Genomic DNA, 12,337 nt, shown 5'->3' with positions numbered 1-12,337 from the left:
AATTCTGACATGGAATTGTAATTAATTTCTCTCAAATCATATAGCATAATATTTCATAACAGTGAATGCAAAATTTTCAAATCTATTAATGAAATTATCTCTATACTATGCAGTGCTATGCTATGCTATTATTTGAATGCAGTTTAAAGTGCCTGTATGCTGTTATTAGTTTAATAAATTTAGCAGTTGGTATATCTTTTGTAAAAGGATTTTTCATATATTTTTAATCATTCGACGTTGGAAAAAAATTGAACTGATCAAATATTTATTATTTAAAACGATTGATTGGGTAGAAAAGTTGGGTTGTTGTTCAATTCCTTTGATATTTAGCTCGGTTGAGGAGGTCGATTCATGTTAAAATTATTTTGCATATGAAATTTAAATCAGTGACATTTTCCATTTCTCTCCATAGAGGCATTTTTGTCATTGAACAATTTGCAACCGACATAAATAGATTTAGTTTGTATTCTTCATTCATAGATGGATATTTATTTGTGCCAAAACACGCTTGGGAATTATCACTGCAACGCAGTCAAGTAAACTCAATTGTAACTTCAATCCGTGAAGGTAATAGTCTTTGGTGAAAATCATAATTGGCCTTCATCATGAGAAATTATATTGATGAAATTATATTCACCAGATAGACGGTACACGAATATTGCAATCAATATAAAATTTTGAAAAAAAAATTTGTTATATATATATATAAATTGAGTCGTTTTCTTGCTTTTTTGTTATTTAAGGCATTCTTGTTTCAGGGGACAAAGATGACGACTTTGGTCCGTGTCATTGGCTATTGATAGTGTTTTCTTGGTTTATATTAGCACTAACGCTTCCATTCTCTTTATTTTTTTGCTTAACAGTAAGTGAAGGCATTCTTATTTACTTGTTTTTTTTTAAATTTGCACTAGCATTTTCTGAATGCTACCTTTACTATATTTTAAACTTGCCTATCTGTAGGTAAATTTGTTTTTAATGTTTAATCGATTGAAATTTCACCTAGATATAATATGTATTATTGTTGGTTTGATTTAAAATTAATTCGTTTATTGATTTAGGTTGTAAAAGAATATGAACGAGCAGTTATTTTTCGACTCGGCCGTCTTTTACCAGGAGGCGCTAGAGGACCAGGTAAAAAATCCTTTCAACATTAGGAGAGAATTTTCTTTTTTTCCGATGCGAGATAAATGTTTTTTGTTCAATGGTAGCGCATGATAATGGGGCATATATAGGTTGTTTTTATGCTTTGCTTAATTTTTTATTCTAAACTCTATCCATGAACTTGGTGAAAGGATGAACAAATTTCAATGCATATTTGATTCGACATGCTTGGTGCCTGCTCAAGTTTCATTTCACAAATTGAATTTTTGAAACCATTGTTATTGCAATTGATTTTTTCTTTAAACTTTACGTATTCTTTTTCGTGTGTGTTTGTGCGGCTGTTCATTGTCGGTTGGAGTAAAAAATTTTAATTGGAATTATGCTTTTTAAAATGATCTCATTTTCAGGCATATTTTTCATCAATCCATGTACGGATACTTATCGCAAAGTTGACCTCAGGGTAGTGTCATTCGATGTTCCGCCACAAGAGGTACGTTTTTAAATTGTTGATTCGAATCAGACGCGTCATCTTGTATATCTTGGATTCAACTGTTGGAGAATCTGAATTTTATTTTTTAGATTCTTTCCAAAGATTCTGTAACTGTGGCCGTGGATGCAGTTGTCTATTCACGCATCTCGAATGCTACAATTTCTGTTATAAACGTGGAAGACGCTATGCTCAGTACGAAGCTGCTCGCACAAACCACTCTGCGCAATATTCTCGGCACCAAGACGCTTACGGAAATTCTTTGCGATCGTGAGGTGATCTCGCAAACAATGCAGGTGAGAGGGAGTAGTGGTTTCATTGTGAAGGCACAAGGCTTTTGCTTTTTCTCCAATCGATTGTGCAGATTTGATTTTTGTTATTTAGAAATATTTAAATCTGTTCATATTTATAATCATATTGGAATATTTGAAATTATATTCTGATCAAGTAAGTAAGTAAGTAAGTAATTTTATTTTTCAGACATCTTTGGATGAAGCAACTGATCCTTGGGGAGTGAAGGTGGAACGTGTGGAAGTGAAAGATGTGCGCTTGCCTGTACAATTGCAACGCGCTATGGCCGCTGAAGCGGAAGCGACTCGCGAAGCGAGGGCTAAGGTAGAATAATTTTCATTTTCATCAAATTTATTATGTATATTTCTTTCATTTTACTGTTTTTTAATGGCATGCATTTGCAGTCGGGAAACCGTGTAATCATTATATCATTTTTTGAATTGTATATTTTGATTCTTAAAACTTTTTTTTTAATTTTCATTGGTTTATTTATTTTTTGAAATTTGAAATATTCATGTTATTGCTGTTATTTGTGAAATTTGTTATATAATTTCTCAAGGTGCACCAACGACGTTTAATCTGTTCTTTTATTCTTGGATGATCATAAAATTGAGAGAAAATTTTTTTGTTAAGATAAGTTTTATCCTGTTCCGTTGCAATTTCACATGTGTATTATTTATTGTTAAGGCAATAGCGGCGGACGGTGAACAGCAGGCAAGCAAGGCTTTGAAAGAGGCGGCGGACATCATTAGTCAATCTCCGGCGGCGTTGCAGCTTCGATATTTGCAAACGCTGACTACAATTTCAGCTGAACGCAATTCGACCGTCATATTTCCATTTCCTGTGGATATACTGAGTTATTTATCCGGCGCGCACCGCAACTGCTCGACCACAACTGAATCGACCAAAACTGCACAATCTTCTGCGGTCGCTGTTGTTCCCACGTCGATTGCTGGTTGCAGCGCGTCCACATCACTTTCCCCGTCCACATCTTTCTTTTCAGCTGGGTCGTCGTTCACAACCGTAGGCCCTCCACCACTGCACCCTCAGACACCGACCACACCAACGCCTACCCAACCTACCGGAAACATGCTTTGATTCAGTTTCTGCTTTTGTTTTTACTTTCTTTTTTTTTTAATTTAAAACTTCAACGTGATTTTATTTTCACTGAATATATATGTATATATATATTATTGAAGATTTTTGCATGCATACCCATTTCATTCACTTCTATCGGCAGTTGTTCTCGTTGAATGATCATGCAATGAGATCTTGTCTTATATGAACCTGCTTTTCACATTTGTTTCATTCATCTGTCATTTTTGCATGAAATAATCGCTGAACATGATCGATTTCATCGAAACACGATGCACAGGAAAAGAAAAATGATACTCTGTTTTAATTTTTTTATCCAAGTTTGTTTTCCAAATTTTTTTTATTTGAATACAATCAAATTAATATTCAAGATTATTGATTGTCCAAATTTAATTTTTCCATCATGATTGATATTATTATATTATACCTAATGGAACAGTAAAGGTATTAGTATTAGTTAGCAATATACTGTTATTTTTGTAAAATAGTATCTTGTACCTGATTGCTTTTAAAATACTGTAGGATTGAAAATTTTTGTTGAAAATTGAAAATTTCATTTTTAAGAATAAAGAGATTAACCAGTTATGATTTAGAATTAACTTTATGAAAATGGAAAACAAATTGAATGTCAATGATTTACGTCGACCTTGGGAAAATGATCGTATGTGGAATTTGAGAAAACAGTTCATTATGCGCAACCGCCGCAAAATGATGAAAAGTCGATTGATTTGTCTGTCAAATGTGCTTGTGAACATTGTTGTACTTGGTGCAGGGTAACTTTTGGAAATATTTGCACATTAAAAGTTCTAAGCCATTTTTTCAGCTACGATTCTAAGTTGACTGAAGAAGTGATGAAAATGGCAGGAAACTTGGTCGATCAGTACCGTAAACCTATTCAGCAAGAAGCCGAAGAACTTTTGAAGCCTAAAAAGAATGAAGATGATTCTAGTAATTATTTCTTGTTTTCTTGTTGTAATTGTTTTATGTTTTACTCGCGTTGTGTGTTGTACTTTTAAATAGAAGTAATTATCTCACGAAATGCGCATCTGTTTGAGCGTATATCATTTTACATTATTTGTTTTCGAAATCTGATTTTTACATTTTTAATTAATGAATGTTTAATAATGTATCAAATATAAATGAAAGAGTAATTAAAATGTAAATAAGCCCTCAAGAGAAAAAGTAATGCTTACTGTACACTTATAGTGTATTATTTCTCCCGGTCAGAACGGTTATTTTTCTTAAGGAAGATTTAAAAATGCGCATTTTTCGCAATTGAAAGAAACGAAGCAGATTTTAGAAAAAAGCATTAAAATTGGTTATAATTTTTTAACGTGCTGGTTATAAAGCTATCAAGATACAGTACTCCAAGTTGATTAAACTTTTTTGCATGTGCATTTTTGTATATAGACACTAATCTTTTTAATGTATTTTTATTTATTACTAGATAAAGGATTAGCTGTAGCTAGATAAAAGGAGCAGCAGGACGAGAATGTTCTCAAAATGAATTTTTGTGTGATTCTGAGTCATAATTTAACATTTCCTAATTTGATTTAATTTGAGTTGTATGCATGTTTTTTGTTAATTATGCATATTAGCAAAAAAATTGCTGAAGTTTTTAGAAATTTGTAATAAGGAAACCGAATGCTAGAGAACTGATCAAAGCAACTTCGTCGAATGCTTTCTGTTAGATTTTCTAAATTTCACTAATGATTTATATTGTTTCGTTTTTTGTACATCCATATTATGATGCTCTTTATAGCATTTATTTATTCTGTGACATTTTTTACGTGTTACATGAAGAGTGATCGATGTTACAGTTTCAGGTCCTCCAACTAAGAGAAGCCGAACAGATTATGGTGGTGAATACAAACAGGGTCCACCTGGCTATTCAAAGTGGCAGGAACCTGCGATCTGTGCCAAACAGTCGATGCTGTACTCACTCAGAGCTCAGCTCAGCATTTTAACATCTGACGGTAATCCAATGCAGAAGTTCAACAGAGTGTGCAATATTGTGAAATGTATATGGCGAGTATATCTCACTGGCACCATGTGTACCCTGATGGTTAGCAAATCATTTTATATTCTATTTATTTTTGTTTTTTATTATTTATTTTAGACATTGTATTTTAAGTTTGAAATTTTCAGGTTGACGACGTAGTTGTAGTTACGCAACTTTATTGGGCTGATGAGCTTCAAGCAAAGATGGACGCTTGTAGTACAGCTGCTGATATTTTAAGCAGAGAAGTGTTGGAAGTGCGCCGCATTGGAGGCGGTTATGAATTGTATACTGCCAGAGGGCCAAACCAGCTGTTGGAAAGTCCTCAAGTTTGGCGTTTGATGTCATTATCGAAAGCGTTGTTACGTTTGAAAGATCATTTTTTGCACCACTGCTCTTCAAAGTGGAGAGATGAGCCGCTACGTTCGATGCATACTGCTTGTAAGCAGTATAAGTTGTGCTACAGGGAACATCGAGTAAAAGATGTTGGCATGGCGGAAAGATGGATAGCCACGATTTCTAATGTTTTCATTCACGAAGTGAAAATACGCATTGGCAGAAATAGGCACGAGGATGTGAATGCTTCTAATAGATTGTGTACGAAATCAATTGAATGTCTAATGCAAATGCCACGTCAAAATCCGTTGATTGAGCACAAAAACGGAGAACTTCGTATTCGTTATGAATGAATTTTTATTCCAGTATTTCGCTAAAACGTTATTTACTTCAGTACTTGATTTACGAGGGCATGCGGATACAGGCAACAGTTGCCTTAATAAACATTCAAACTGTTGAGACAGGCTATGTACTAAGAATTTAATGTCAAATGAAGAATTCTAAGAATGTAATTTAGTAGCGTTGGCAAATCCAAGACGACTATTGCCAACATCGAAGACTGTGTAATAAAGACCAATAAATATGTCTCCAAGAATCCACAGCTTTCCCACTTGTGGCGGCAAATCCAAACCCATGAACCCGGACAGGCAGATCGATTGGCCCATTTGTTTTACTCTAAGAACGTAGTCTTCCGGTTTCAAGTCGAACATACGGCCGCCAATTTTCATCTGCACATTTGGTAGAGAATCCACTTCGTTGCAGCTGACGTAATACTGAAAATTCGAGTTTGAAGTAGTAGAGAAGAGAAAAAAGTAACATTCGAAATTTCATACTTGACCCATGATAAGCGGTTTGGCTCCAATAGCTTCCTGCAGACGTTCCACTTCATCCTTGGGTCCGGCTATCAACGATGTGCCAGTATCAGCGATGGTGGTGCAGCCATCGATGCAGCCTACGTGTTCATCGCCAACTTTGATCGTTTCCATATTGAATTCCCAATATCGTTGGTTAACCAATGGTACCCAGGTAATGTTTCCTATGTAATACTTTTCATCTACGGTACCGAAACTTATGAGACCGCCAAGATCGTCTTCAGGATTTCTAAAGTGAAACAATTTGAAATCAGCATTTGTCCTGCTCGTCTCTTAAGCCACAGAAAACGAAAAAAAACACTGTGGAACGTTTTCTCGCTTACCTGTTAAGCCAAAATGCGAACACGGCCTCTGATATAAGATTTTGCTCAATCATGGCTTGGAAGACTGGCTGAATGCCGCCGACAGCAATGCTCGGAAAAGCCATGCCAAGGATACCATCGAAATGGGCAAAAATGAACGCCAAACCAGGCTGGCTTGTCGCTTCGGCGAAACCTTGTCCTTTGACACAAAGACTAGCAATGCAGACTGTATCTTTAGATTTGAAACCTCTCATCGAGCCGGAACCGTAGCGAATTTCTATTGTTTCACCACTGGCTTCGTATGTGGAAGACTTTTTGCTGTTGTATCTATTATGAAGCCCTGAAATGGAGCAGTGATTTGAAGTTGAACAAAGCAATGGTTAATTGATTGATTTTGTTTGTTTTTCTGTACAGCATGCGATGTCGAAAAAGGAACATTTGCTCGAAGGGACCCAAAGATTTGACGATCCAGTATCAAAAATTACTGTAAAATTTTGCGGTGGAGTCCCGATACTGATTTCACCATAATACTGAGCCTGAAGTGGAAATTGTGAGCATGGTCATTAAAAAACAGTTTATACTCGCATGCGTATATTTTATGATTTGTTCAAAGAGAAACCGCTTACATCCATGTAATTGTGCAGTATTTCATCTATTTCGCCTGGTGTTTTGTGCAATCGGTTTTCGTACTTTTTTCGTAAGAAATGAACGTATTGTTCCAACTTGCGGCCATAGTCCACGTAAGAACCCTTTTCCAACAGTTGTTTCAATACAGATTGGCCCCGATGGAGACGGACGCTGAAAATATGCTTATTGAACAAACAGAAAGAACTTATCTATCGACTTTTTATATGAAATGAATGGACGTTGGAAATTACGGTTGAATTTGTCCGCAACTGACGACCAAAACAGCCGCAAGTATGCAAATGGTACGGAGCATTTTCCCTTCAACAGTGAAGTTGCTCAGCTTACAAGTGTGCTAGTTTTTGATGCTAAGCAGAGTCGTTAAATATATAGCCAACCGCTTGCTGGCTGCTCTTGATTCGCCTTGTCGCATTATTTTCAGCGTCGACCAATGGCTGCACTTCTTGTCAACTGAGCAAACTTTGCACCGAATGATTTATTGTGGATCCAAAGTTCATTTGTCAATAGCAAACGGATCTCTGCCTGATTGCTTCATTGAGCATTATTACTTTTTTTTTGGCTTCTTCTCTTCCTTTTCAAAATGAGTTTTTTTTCCATATTCTAATTACGTAAAATACATTTTGGAAGTATATTTCAGATGAAAGCATTTCCTGCATGTTGTTTATTATAAATTAAAAGAAGAAATTCAAATCCATTCACTTGCGGAAAATTGAAAGCATTCTTCACGTTCAACTTTTAGCAGTTGCTTTTTGATAAATTATCATCATATTCGAGGAAAATTATTAGCAACTTTATTTTTAGTAATCGAAATTCCTTTCTGTTTTGCCACCATATTTTACCAATTATTTATTTGGAGAAATAGATAGAATCTGCTAAACATTTATTTATTCATTCAGGATGCTGTTTTTTTAATTTCATTTTCTTATAATTGTTTCAAACTTTGTTAGCATCGAATATATATATATATACACATTTATGCAAATACATATATAATATATATGTATTTGCATAAATGTTTGTTTACATTTGTTAGAATAAAATCGACGTGCAATTTGGTTCTTCAGCTTATCTTTATTTGTTTATGCCGTTCATGGTCGACGTTATTCTTATCTGATTGATTGATTAATATACTTGATATAATATTTTCAGTATACAGTGCAATATTTTACTTGGCTTTGGCCGCTGTTTTCATTCCCCACCAATCACCTTCTCTGTGGGAAGAAGAATGGAATTTTCGACTACGCTTTTCGTTCGCTTTTCCGTCTTAGCTGCTCCAAATCGAAAACAGAAACTTCACCACGGTGAGTAAAGATTTGATTGATTTTTACGATTGTTTATTCATTTCTTTTCAGACAACAATAAATCGTCTGCTTGAGATGTTTATCATGTTCTTTATTATAGTTTAGTTTCTAGCTTTCACCTTTCGAAGTATAACATATTGCTAGGCGAGCACATAACTTCTAGTATATATAATAACAGAGTAAAAATAATATTACAGTATCTATCTGTGTCAGTGTTGATTGTAAAATTTCGTTCATTCATATACTTTGATTCAATCTTCATCATCAAACAAAAAAGCATTTTAATTTAAAGTTCAACTGGCAATGGTCGTCGTTGATTCTCTCTGCATTTTTAGTCTGTGGTCGGAACATTTATTCTTCATATTAATTGGAAGCATACTTTAATTGTCTCAGTAACCGTTAGTTAATAGGTTAAAGTATGCAAATTTTTTGTGTACTCATCAGTTTAACAATTTAACAGAGCAGTATATAATTTTCAATTATGTTAGCAATCCATTGCAAAGTCTTTTATTTTAAAATTAATTGTTTGTACAGAAAGTATGAATAACAAACTTATCAAATAATTTTATTATTTATTGTGATTGTTTAAAGTTTAAAATATAAACCGATTAAACGAACAAACAGATTAACTTGCTATTTTACTGTGACGTTAAAGTTAACTTGGACCAATTTATTCAGAAATGTTTGTTTTTATTTATGCAGTGATTTCTTTCAACGATGCATTTTTATAACAGTTGCTATTCAGTTTGCGCTATTCAAGCCAATGCTTGTGTATTATTCTATTTATTGCTTCCTTTGTCCAAAATGATTCATGAAAACTATATTTTTTGTTTGTTCTTTTATGAGCTTTTATTATTTAAATCATGATACACCAGAAAATGCTTGTAAACGTATCAAAGTAGGGGACGAGAGAAAGAAAAGAGAACACTGAACAATAGAAGTTTTTACTTTATAGCTGACTTTTATCTATTACAAATTTATGATTTTTTTGAACTATAAAACCAATTTATAGTTTAAGATGTCATCGTTTCTATAATACAGTTTTAAATCATTTCGTAATGTACAGCATCTGTGTTTGTATATTTTGTTGTTTATGTAAACTAAACTTATTTCAAAAAAAGTTATTATTTCGTATATTCGCTGTTTTTTACTGTTTTTTTCATATGTTTTCAAATTAATTTAAATTTAACAAAATGAATAATTAGCAAAAGTATTTAAATTCACAAATTTAGTCGTATTTAATGCTTTTGGGGTGTTCACACCATAAATTTCGTAATAATTAAAAATTAAAAAAAATAGCAATGGAAATTATTATATTTTATTGTCAGCCAATTATATCATACGCTGGTATAATCATTTCTGAGAATTGATAATGCTGCAGTTTTCAGTATAATTAAGCGGCTAAGATACTGTACAACATTAGTGATTATTAGGTTTTCAATTTTTGTCATTCTGCAAATTCAGTATAAAAAATTTTTTAAGCGATAAAAGTTAAAAACATTTCATATTCAATTTCCATTTTCGTATTACTATAGATTGGCGTCAAAACTGATGTGCATATTTTGTGAACTATTTTTTTGATTAGTATGATGCGTTTGTGATTAAAACTTAATTACTACATTATGAAGCGAAATCCAATGCTTTGAATTGTTTTGAATTTTAATATTTCAGTGTTTTGAATAAGGTTTTTTATGAAGGATGCGGATAGCATTTGTACATGCTATTAATTATGTTTGGTATTTGTAAAAATGAAAACTAAACAATAGATGCATTGAAAATTTTGTTAATAGTGCGCATATAGGATAGATAGCTTTACTTGGACATTAGACTAACAGTAGTGCAATTGGACAGCGGTTGATTTCACGATTTTATTGGCGACAGTTTATACATCTTCCGTTCCAATGCTGGCCAAGCTTACTGCAAGCTTGTTTTCAAGTTTTAGGTGTTTTGCTTTGTTTTTTTCATTTGCTTTAAAATTTTCAATTTAACTAAATTGATGATCATCCATTTGATGAAAATGGCTGCCACTGGAACCTGTGTCTAAATATCGTTCCAAATCAGTATTTAATACGGGTCGAAAAAGACTCAGGCATGTTGTAAATCGAACGTTTTTGAAGCAATTCGCTCGACAGTCAGCTCGTAGGTCTGGAAAATCGTGACTAAACATTTCATGGCAGCGCAAACAAATCTCGTCCACCACTGCATGCAATTTCTCATCTCGGTATATTTCACAGCCTTGCAATTCCCACGGTTGTATTTCCAACGGCACATCGTCGTTGTCGAACAGAGACGCTCCGAAGGCGTTGTTGCCCAAACACAATAACAACACTGCTACTGCTACTGCTACTGCTGACTTATGATGCATCTTTTATTGCACTAGTAGATTTTTATCTCTTCTTTTCTCCACTTAACTGAAACAGCTGAAATAATAATCAAATTCATTTTGATTATTTCAATACATACATTGTCTATTCTCTTTTTTTTTAACAAGCGCTTATTTAATTATAAAATTTAATTAATTAATTAATTAATTGTTGATTTACAGTTCACGTTAGGTGTTATAAATTTTTAGCTGGTCAGCGTAAATTGCATTGCAATGCAGTTAAGCAACTGTTTCGTTGTTTGATTGAATGTTTTCAAATAATCTAAATTGAAAAATTGTAAATGATTTATTAGAATAGGGCGAATGGACGTTTTGGGGCTGTTTTTCGTTTTGCAAAAGGTCAGATTTTTTCAAAGCTAATTTTCCATTGAAGCTTTTACCCATCTAGAAATTCACATATTCTCTTCTTTTGAAGAATGTACGTGGATGATGCATGTGCGTTCGAAGAAAAAAGTTAATTAATTAAAGATGATAGTTATTTTGTAAAGCAAATTATTATCAAAAGAAAAAAAAGCCATAATTCTAGCCTAGCTGTGAGTGACGATTCACACTGGTGTTTTTATGATTGCACTGATTTATTTAGCAGCTGAAGTTGTGCTTTTAATTTAAGTTCCATTAGTTAAGATTTAACATTTATTATATTAGTGAAAAGAAAAAGCTGAAGTATATTCTTGTGCAGAAGATGGTGATTGTATCTGCTGTTTGAAATGAAGAAGGAAATGTCAAAATTACATCGTATAAAATGATTGTAATCTTGTTGTTGCCTCTGTGATTGTAAACCAATAACGAATAAATTCCTTTTTTTAACTGCTATTTTAACTTTAGAGAAGACGATCAAGTAAGTCAAATTCTGACATTATTAAATAATGAGTTAACTTTTTTGAAGAACAGTTTATACGAAGAGAATAGAATAGTTTAATCTTGAAAATTATTGTTTTATTTGAATCTATCACTCTGCTAATTATCTTATTATGATTAATATTGTCAGTCAGTCAAATATTTATTATTTAAAATAATTTTTATTTCTATTGAAACATTATTTTGCAAAATAAACAACAAAAAATGAATATTAAAAATTGATTACCTTTTGGCGACAAACAGGCTACAGCGTTGTTAGTGAACAGGTTGAGGCAGCTTGTGCTCTCTGTATGTTCTGGGCCATTGGGTCGTCGATTGGCTGCTTTTAAACCACCTTACGCGAAACCTAATTATTGACAACGCCCACCATTTACACTATCGGCTTTATAATTGTTGATGATTGGTCATTTTTTGTCTTCGGTTCATAGTGCAACGCAAAAAATAAATGTCTCTTTGAAAACAGTTTGCATTCAAGTATGATTTTATTTGCCCATTCGTACGACAATTTATATAAGTATGAATGCCTGCAGGCAGGCATGTACGTACGTATATATGTGTATACATATATATACGTATGTATGTATATATGTTTGTTTGTATTTTTTCTTCTTTTTTGTGGAAATTTATTAATCCACTGGCTAAGGCCGCTCCCTTTTTGTTGATGGTC

General features: G+C 33.3%; 4 protein-coding genes across 4 annotated transcripts; 3 read left to right on the top strand and 1 right to left on the bottom strand.

Annotated features, from left to right (window-relative positions):
- The first annotated feature begins 107 nt into the window (after window positions 1–107).
- On the top strand, window positions 108–2,977 carry Tsp_06026 (mechanosensory protein 2). Its single transcript, XM_003380254.1, has 8 exons — window positions 108–189; window positions 481–567; window positions 759–802; window positions 1,059–1,131; window positions 1,509–1,591; window positions 1,681–1,884; window positions 2,069–2,203; window positions 2,567–2,977. The coding sequence occupies exons 1-8, from the start codon at window positions 108–110 to the stop codon at window positions 2,975–2,977; spliced, it is 1,119 nt and encodes a 372-aa protein (XP_003380302.1).
- A 606-nt stretch (window positions 2,978–3,583) lies between these two features.
- On the top strand, window positions 3,584–5,662 carry Tsp_06027 (conserved hypothetical protein). Its single transcript, XM_003380253.1, has 4 exons — window positions 3,584–3,747; window positions 3,798–3,922; window positions 4,801–5,039; window positions 5,123–5,662. The coding sequence occupies exons 1-4, from the start codon at window positions 3,584–3,586 to the stop codon at window positions 5,660–5,662; spliced, it is 1,068 nt and encodes a 355-aa protein (XP_003380301.1).
- Window positions 5,663–5,809: 147 nt separating this feature from the next.
- Tsp_06028 (lysosomal aspartic protease) lies at window positions 5,810–7,476 on the bottom strand. Its single transcript, XM_003380252.1, has 6 exons — window positions 7,362–7,476; window positions 7,110–7,281; window positions 6,896–7,019; window positions 6,505–6,823; window positions 6,143–6,410; window positions 5,810–6,082 (listed from the first exon to the last, which is right to left on the bottom strand). The coding sequence occupies exons 1-6, from the start codon at window positions 7,421–7,423 to the stop codon at window positions 5,810–5,812; spliced, it is 1,218 nt and encodes a 405-aa protein (XP_003380300.1). The 5' UTR covers window positions 7,424–7,476.
- A 1,816-nt stretch (window positions 7,477–9,292) lies between these two features.
- Window positions 9,293–12,027, top strand: Tsp_06029 (hypothetical protein). The gene is made up of 9 exons (XM_003380251.1): window positions 9,293–9,327; window positions 10,101–10,113; window positions 10,257–10,364; window positions 10,547–10,572; window positions 10,664–10,808; window positions 10,975–10,986; window positions 11,106–11,151; window positions 11,228–11,265; window positions 11,914–12,027. The coding sequence occupies exons 1-9, from the start codon at window positions 9,293–9,295 to the stop codon at window positions 12,025–12,027; spliced, it is 537 nt and encodes a 178-aa protein (XP_003380299.1).
- The last annotated feature ends 310 nt before the right edge of the window (window positions 12,028–12,337 follow it).

This window comes from Trichinella spiralis (assembly GCF_000181795.1).
Source record: "Trichinella spiralis strain ISS 195 chromosome Unknown Scfld2, whole genome shotgun sequence".
NCBI lineage: Eukaryota > Metazoa > Nematoda > Enoplea > Trichinellida > Trichinellidae > Trichinella > Trichinella spiralis.
The sequence above is the reverse complement of the archived record's forward strand: the minus strand, read 5'-3'. Positions and strand labels throughout refer to the sequence as shown.

What these genes read in the sequence shown, in the direction of transcription:
- Tsp_06026 (XM_003380254.1), top strand. Translation starts at nt 108, where the DNA reads ATGCAGTGCTATGCTATGCTATTATTTGAATGCAGTTTAAAGTGCCTG. An exon ending in TTTAATAAATTTAGCAGTTG is followed by an intron (nt 190 to 480) that starts GTATATCTTTTG and finishes CTTCATTCATAG; the next exon opens with ATGGATATTTATTTGTGCCA. An exon ending in CTCGCGAAGCGAGGGCTAAG is followed by an intron (nt 2,204 to 2,566) that starts GTAGAATAATTT and finishes TTTATTGTTAAG; the next exon opens with GCAATAGCGGCGGACGGTGA.
- Tsp_06027 (XM_003380253.1), top strand. Translation starts at nt 3,584, where the DNA reads ATGGAAAACAAATTGAATGTCAATGATTTACGTCGACCTTGGGAAAAT. An exon ending in ATTGTTGTACTTGGTGCAGG is followed by an intron (nt 3,748 to 3,797) that starts GTAACTTTTGGA and finishes CCATTTTTTCAG; the next exon opens with CTACGATTCTAAGTTGACTG. An exon ending in GCACCATGTGTACCCTGATG is followed by an intron (nt 5,040 to 5,122) that starts GTTAGCAAATCA and finishes TGAAATTTTCAG; the next exon opens with GTTGACGACGTAGTTGTAGT.
- Tsp_06028 (XM_003380252.1), bottom strand. Translation starts at nt 7,423, where the DNA reads ATGCTCCGTACCATTTGCATACTTGCGGCTGTTTTGGTCGTCAGTTGC. An exon ending in TACTGCACAATTACATGGAT is followed by an intron (nt 7,020 to 7,109) that starts GTAAGCGGTTTC and finishes TTTCCACTTCAG; the next exon opens with GCTCAGTATTATGGTGAAAT. An exon ending in AACCGCTTATCATGGGTCAA is followed by an intron (nt 6,083 to 6,142) that starts GTATGAAATTTC and finishes TCGAATTTTCAG; the next exon opens with TATTACGTCAGCTGCAACGA.
- Tsp_06029 (XM_003380251.1), top strand. Translation starts at nt 9,293, where the DNA reads ATGATACACCAGAAAATGCTTGTAAACGTATCAAA. An exon ending in GCTCGACAGTCAGCTCGTAG is followed by an intron (nt 10,573 to 10,663) that starts GTCTGGAAAATC and finishes TATATTTCACAG; the next exon opens with CCTTGCAATTCCCACGGTTG. An exon ending in TGTTTTTCGTTTTGCAAAAG is followed by an intron (nt 11,152 to 11,227) that starts GTCAGATTTTTT and finishes CTTCTTTTGAAG; the next exon opens with AATGTACGTGGATGATGCAT.